Source organism: Adiantum capillus-veneris, chromosome 1 (genome assembly GCF_014529385.1).
Source record: "Adiantum capillus-veneris isolate H3 chromosome 1, ASM1452938v2, whole genome shotgun sequence".
Taxonomy (NCBI): Eukaryota; Viridiplantae; Streptophyta; class Polypodiopsida; order Polypodiales; family Pteridaceae; genus Adiantum; species Adiantum capillus-veneris.
The window spans coordinates 24,645,768-24,652,692 of NC_140931.1; the positions used below are offsets into that span (position 1 = coordinate 24,645,768).

General features: G+C 41.2%; 1 protein-coding gene across 2 annotated transcripts; it reads right to left on the reverse strand.

Annotated features, from left to right (window-relative positions):
- Nucleotides 1–222: 222 nt before the first annotated feature.
- LOC147464430 (uncharacterized) lies at nucleotides 223–3,112 on the reverse strand. 2 transcript variants are annotated; one of them, XM_086514913.1, is made up of 8 exons: nucleotides 2,963–3,112; nucleotides 2,806–2,882; nucleotides 2,547–2,637; nucleotides 1,468–1,726; nucleotides 1,329–1,365; nucleotides 1,062–1,167; nucleotides 830–940; nucleotides 223–657 (listed from the first exon to the last, which is right to left on the reverse strand). In XM_086514913.1, exons 3-8 carry the CDS (start codon nucleotides 2,625–2,627, stop codon nucleotides 517–519), a joined length of 735 nt encoding a protein of 244 aa, XP_086371039.1. In that variant the 5' UTR covers nucleotides 2,628–2,637; nucleotides 2,806–2,882; nucleotides 2,963–3,112; the 3' UTR covers nucleotides 223–516. The 2 variants fall into 2 exon arrangements, with proteins under 2 accessions (XP_086371039.1, XP_086371032.1); XM_086514906.1 differs by having other exon boundaries at nucleotides 2,806–3,112.
- Between the last annotated feature and the right edge of the window lie 3,813 nt (nucleotides 3,113–6,925).

A 6,925-nucleotide genomic window follows, 5' to 3' on the forward strand; every position in this document is an offset into this window, starting at 1 on the left:
AATGGGCCAAATTAAGGACCGATATTGAGAATGGCCGACCCATCCTCAAGTTCCTAGCAGTATACTACAAATTTGTCATAGTAGCCATATGTAAGGCCTCTCAAGCTTTGGTTCCATTTAGGCACCTTCTCATACTATAAAGGTAAACTATGTGTAGACAGTGAATTTTTCAAAAAAGACACTCTTCCATTATATTCCTGACTAGGAAAGACTCGCTTTGAATGGTGTCAAATTGATGTGCTCTTATCAAAGTTCAACTCCTATAAAATTTAAGGAAAGTATGGGCCTTGGCAGATTGTTCTCTTGTGACATTTTTGATGTTTAAGAGCTGCCTCAATCCACCCGAGTTGATAGTCTGTTGAGTAGTGCAGGAGGATCTGTTGAAATGGAGAGGTGGCGTGCCTTAACCACTACTTGGCCTCAAAACTTGAGCGCATGCTTTGTGCACAACTAAACTGCCACCACCAGCTGTTGAAGAGCTAAACATTTGATTACAAGGTCCACATTGTGATGCCATCAAGTCTGCTTCGCATCGATCACGACAGCGTGCTGAATGGGCACCAACAGTAGCGTTCCTCCAAACATATCAGGAAGCTGTGAGCTATCTATGTCTTTTAGCAAAGTTTCCACAACCTCTTCATCATCAACAAATACAATCTGCAAATAAGAAGTCCAGCATGAAGTGCTGCTTGCCATCACCAAATAAGAACTAATAAACAAACCAACGAGTTCAGTTTTGGCAAGCAAGCAAATTGGGACTTATACCAGGCTTGAGTCAAAAGTAGCCCCACATAGAATCATTGTAAGGCAGCTCCATCAACTGACATACCTTTTCTCTAACATTCGGGTCGATAAAGCGATAAACCATTCTCCAAGCTGCCCCGAAAATGGAGGGAACATTAAGAAAGTACAACTTTCCTAAGCGCTCCGGGTAATGATCCTGCAGATGGAGATACTTGTGGTCTAAGTACAACATACCACCACAGACGAGGGAGAGAACTGGATGTAGCTTGGTTTCTGCATGGTACACGATACAACAAATACAACCACAACCAGCATACCTGTAATATTTCTAGAACTGAGAGATATCCTTTTACATCCATATTTTTTACACAATAGCCTTTCAGGTCAGCTATCAGCACAAATTTCTCCTGATCCGCAGAAAGGCTGCAAAGGGGATAAAAAGCTCCTCCTTAGGATAGATTCAAAGTAAACGGTATTGCACATTGTAACTGCATAAGCACATAAATCCTTCATGCACATTGTACATTCACAAGCACATAAACAAAACAAGCACAATTCAAGGAATGAAGCTTCAACTTGCATACCTTGCCACAGCTTTATCGAAACCATATACAACAAACCCTGCGTCAACAGAAACAATTGATGTCACCCAGCATGACACATCAATTTGGCTTCATTCCAGTATTTTTTGGTACATATTTTGCCTCAAGTTATCTTCCTTACGTTTGAATTCCTCCAGATTGCGTTCACAAGTGAAGTGTCGTGCTGCCAGAATCACTGCGATAGGTCGGCCATCTTTGTCCATTCCTTGGAGAAATATCTTCTCTTTCTTCATCTCATTTTCAATCTCCGACTCTGGGATGAATCCAAAAGGCTTGAATGCCCTAGTCCACTTCAAATGCTTGAGAACGAACTTCAAAGCATGATCAACATTGAGAGATCGGGCTCGCAAAAACCTTCTAAGGGTCCCTTCATCCATTTCCTGAATGCCAGTGCAAGTCCAATACTTAATTAAGAGACTCGTATCACCTACCTACTTAAAACCATCATTACCAAAACTAAAAAAACCAACCAAACACTCAGGCCTTTGCCACTGGCAGGCCAAAAAGGCAGGTCCCTTGTAGGCTGAGACTGGCTCACATCAAATGAATTCTGGGCTTCAGCAGGAAAAACTAAGGGTGATGCCTCTCTCCAATTTCTGGGCAACCTTTCTTTCTAATGCATGTTTAGGCTGCATGGGGGATTTCAGTAAGGGGTTGAACCCAGTACCTCGCAGCCCATACTCAACCCCTCCTAACCACTTGGCTGGCCCCATTTTCGGCAGCTATGTATAACCTTCCTCAATCATCTTGAGTGCTTCTCTACATGCATGTCAAGGTCTGTTTTACATTATGTGCTCATCGTGCGGAAAACTAGCTATTTCCGCATCGCCAGGTTTGAATTCAATGGCAGGCCAATGCATCCAAACTGCTGATGAAAGCATCTGGATTGGACACTGCTATTCGATGCAAGCCAATTGGATATCTGAGAGAGAATTTTTGCTTCCTGGGAACTGCCTTTGCAGAAAATATGCCGCTTATGCTGCGATTCACCAACCATCACTACCAGCTAGCAACCCAAAAAACAATTCATCAACAAAAATCGAAAGAGCATTTTTGAGCCACGCCTCTTACAGAATGTCTCTATGCAGACCTACATGTACGAATTCACCGAAGAGAAATCAAGCAGCGTGTATTTTACGACCTAAAGTCATCTTGCTGCCAAGAAAAAGGTCAAAGATGCCGATGAGGAGGCAAGCAAACCTTTAATTGTGGATAGCACTCTTGCAAGCGAGCTTTCAAAAGTTGGACTTTCTGTGTTTCATCACTTTGAGGACGCTCCATGCAGAACAGCCTGCACAACTCGCCAGATTTAGGTCATTGCATTTTGGCACAAGAAAGACTTGTTGCGTGCCAGGATAATCTCCGTTTGACGCAACAATGACAGGTAGATGACCAAAGACAATCAAAACGTTGCTCATGAACCCTACGAATGAAATCAGTACACTTAACATGTACGTACCTAGAGACAATGCAAAGATGTTGGAGAGCAGTTGTAGCTGCTACTTGAGAAAACCTTCTTTTTGAACAATGGAGTTACTACAAGTACGCGAAGCTGAGCAGGTTTGACTGAGAGGGAAAAGAAAGCAAATACGCAGGTAGTTCAAGAGAGAACGGACCTTGAGTAAGAAAGAAAGGAGAGTCACGCAGGATCGAAGGCGACCTAAGCTTTGTAGGTTCTGCTCGGCGATAAGGGCTTGCTTTGCTCGTCCTTATTGTGAGAGAAAAGGGTAGCGAGGCGTCTTCCAAGGTCTGAAGCTTGACTTGACCGCCCAGTTGCTCCACAGCTTCGCCACTTATGACGACTCACATGTTCATCTAACCCTTTCCGGTTTCAGGTCAAAGAAGCACATGCCCGTGGTAAGTCAGTGGCCCAACGCGCTTTTAACTGCACGGCGCCAGAGTCCAGACTTTCAAAAGAGAGAGAGAGAGAGAGAGCGCTAATATCCAAAAACCTTGAAATCTATATCTATATCTATACTTCTGTACTAAGGATAATGGGGGAAGGAATTTCGGTCCCTCCCATTGTCACGTGCGAGAAGCTCTTTCAAGCGGCGGGTGTGACATGTAGCTCCAAGAGCACAGCGACGCAAAGAGAGAGAGAGAGAAAGAGAGAGGCGGGCGAAGCTCGTTGGCCTTACTAGGGTAGAGGAGCTAATAGGGGGACAGATAACTTGGGGAGCTTTAATCTCCGTCCTCCGAACTCAATTTTTTGCGCTGAGTAACTCAATTTAATCGCCTTTTCATAAGCTTTCAAGAAAAATAATTTGGAATTGGTCAGGTTTGAAAGTCGGTAGTTGCGGCGCGATTTTCGGAATGAAGTGTATCAAAAATCGACATGAATAAGAACACCAATGGGGGCCAAAAGAGGTAAAATGCAGCCACAACGTCTTGAACCCACACCCTAGCCAATGAGAAGGCTTTATTTCAAATGAACTAGCTGTTTCAACTTCACCTTTTTGTGCTTCTTTTGATTCCCAAACATATTAAAATTAGGGGTTCATGTGTCTTTTCTCTGGGGGCGTACCACAACTGGCCCCTCTATCCTAGTACTAGTAAGTTACCACATGGACAGTCCAACAATTCAATTCAATGGTAAAGGAATTGCACCAAAAATCTTCTCTTTTCTTTATTGACCTCATGAAAACATATAACATATAAAATATTAGTGAGAATTTAAGATATGATCTAATTTTTGTATAAATATATCAATAAAACAAATTACACAATAAAATGATGCAAGCTATTAAATTTAAAAAATCTATAATATCTTTAGGATAGAAAGGAATATTGAAAATGTCTAAACATAATGTCAAGAAGAGTAGCTCGGTTGGTTAGACTTTTGTGATGTAACCCTAAGGTTAAGGGTTCAAGGCTCACTAGTTTAGTTCTCTCGGGTGTATTCTCCTCCCCTATTGGGGGAGTGGTTCCCACGGTTACCCCTTGAGGGTGTAATGTACAGTAATGTACGGTTGTAAATACATGATATGTTTCTCCCTACTACCTTCCCAGCGTTGATGGTTTATTTTTTTCTTTTAAGTCTAAACAAATCTCTAATAATAATACATGCACTAAAGTAATAAGGTGACATTTTCATATCAAAACCAAAAGTTGAAAAAAAATTCTTAGTGGTGTATTTTTTTTTCATTTAAGAATAATTTATAATTTTTTAGTTAGAAATTATCTGTAAATAAAACTTTACAAGAAAAAAAAAGTATGTTTTAAATCAAAAAGTTGACAAGAAAGTCATTAGATCCTTAATTGAAGAGACCCATTTATAAATTAAACAAAGACAAAAAATTAAAGTCAAGTGAGCATTAAATGAAGGCACCAGGTTACAATGATGAAAATAGACACTTACATTATAAAAGAAAAGTATAACCTTTATAAAACTTATAAACTAAACAAAGATTTTTTAAAAAAGAAAAAAATGTGAAGTGAGCATTGGATAAAGGGACCAAATAACAATGATGGAAAGGTCTATTTACATTACAAAAAGAAAATATAACCTTTATAAAACAAGAAAGTCAATTGAGCATTAAAAGAAGGGACCAAGCAATGCCTGCTCGGAAAAAATCATTTTTCCAAACATACAAAATTCCTTTCCTTGAATTTGCCAAAAGGAAATTTTAAAAAATTAGACTAGTTTTTTGGTTTTTACACTATTTTTCTTTATTGTAAGGCGGAATTTCTACATTTTCCCTTGTCGTGAACCGACATTTTGGAAATTGAAAACGGCATGATATTAAGCTGAGACACATTTTTCACGGACACTGGGACCAAGTTACAATGATGGAAAGACCCATATACATTATAAAACAAGCTCACCAGACATGTGTCATCAATCTGTGATTCTTAATCAGCGGTGTTGGAATTAGGGTTGCAGAGAAACGCACACAGCTTGGAGAAGACAAAGAAAGCTCTAGGCACACAATAGAGAGTATGTTACTTTGTGTGCAATGGAAAGATAGATAGCCCTAGAGTGATGGGCGTATATACAATGCTCGGGGGGAAAAACCTCCTAAAGAGGGAAAAAATGCCCCGGCGGTCCTTGTGTGTTCACACACATCACTACCACATGTATATGTTAACAAATCCCCCCTGGAGTGATGCGGTGAACGAGAGCTGGCACATGAGTAAAGGGAAGTGCCATGCCCTGAGGACATGATCAGTCCACAAAGGGGAGTAAGCCCAAAGCTTTGCGGAAAGCTTCAAGCTTCTCACGAGACAATGCCTTTGTGAAAAGATCTGCAAGGTTGTCCTCTGTTGGCACATAAGCCAAGCTAATCTCTCCTGCTGAGAGCCTCTCCCTGACATAGTGGTAATGCACCTCAATGAGCTTTGTGCGAGCATTAAAAAATTGGGTTCCTTGCAACTGCAAATGCGCTCTAACTATCAACGTAGATAGTGTTGGCAGTGTCCTGTCTAACACCCAAATCGGCCGTAAGGCGTCTGAGCCATACACACTCAATTGTACCTATGAAGACTGCCTTGTACTCAGCCTCACAACTCGAAGTGGCCACAATAGGTTGCTTCTTGCTCAACCATGATATACATGAACTGCCAAGCATGAAACAAAAACCACTTGGGGACACTCACGTGTCAAAACAACTAGCCCAATCTGAGTCCGAAAAAGCATGTAAGCTAACAGCAATGATCCCCCCTTGGGATAAAACAAGACAAGATGTAAAGTGCCACTAAGGTAGTGGAAAATCCTCTTGACAGCCTGCCAATGCTTAGACCCTGGGCTATGCATAAATCTGTTGACCTGTGAGACTGCAAACTGAATATCCGGCCTCGTGTTGCATACATAAATGAGACAGCCAACAGCAGTTTGATAAAGAGTGACATCAGCAGGATCGCCAGCATCATGTAGATTCAACTTCCAACCTGTTTCCATGGGAGTGGCAATAGGTTTGCAATCCTCAAGTCCAAACTTACATAGCAAAGTCTCTATGTAACTTTTCTGACACAAGGCAATACCACCATCACACTGCTTAAATTGTATACCCAAGTAATGATGCAACAGTCCCAAATCTTTCATCTTGAAAGTAGCATTCAAATCAGCCTTAAATTCAGCAATATGTCTCTCATTTGGTCCAATGATTAGCAAATCATCTACATAAAGAACCACAATGAGAAGTACATCACCCTCACGCTTTACATACAATGTGCTTTCTGTTGGACTGTTACGAAAGCCTCGTTTGACCAAATGAGTGTCAGCTTTCTCATACCAAGCACGAGGAGATTACTTCAACCCATACAAAGCCTTCTTACATCTGCACACTTTGTCCTCTTGTCCTTTTATGACAAAACCGCGAGGCTGCGTTACATAAACTTCCTCAAATATATCACCATTCAAGAAAGCAGTAACAATGTCTTATTGATGCACATCCCAACCAAGATGAGCTGCCAATGCACATAGAAAACGCACAGTAGTCATACGACAAGTGGGAGCAAAGGTCTCTTCATAATCTATGCCTTTTTGCTGTGCATAACCCTTTGCAACAAGTCGAGCCTTATGGCAATCGATCTCACCATCCGGCTTGCGCTTTAACTTGTAAACCCACTTCGTACCAATG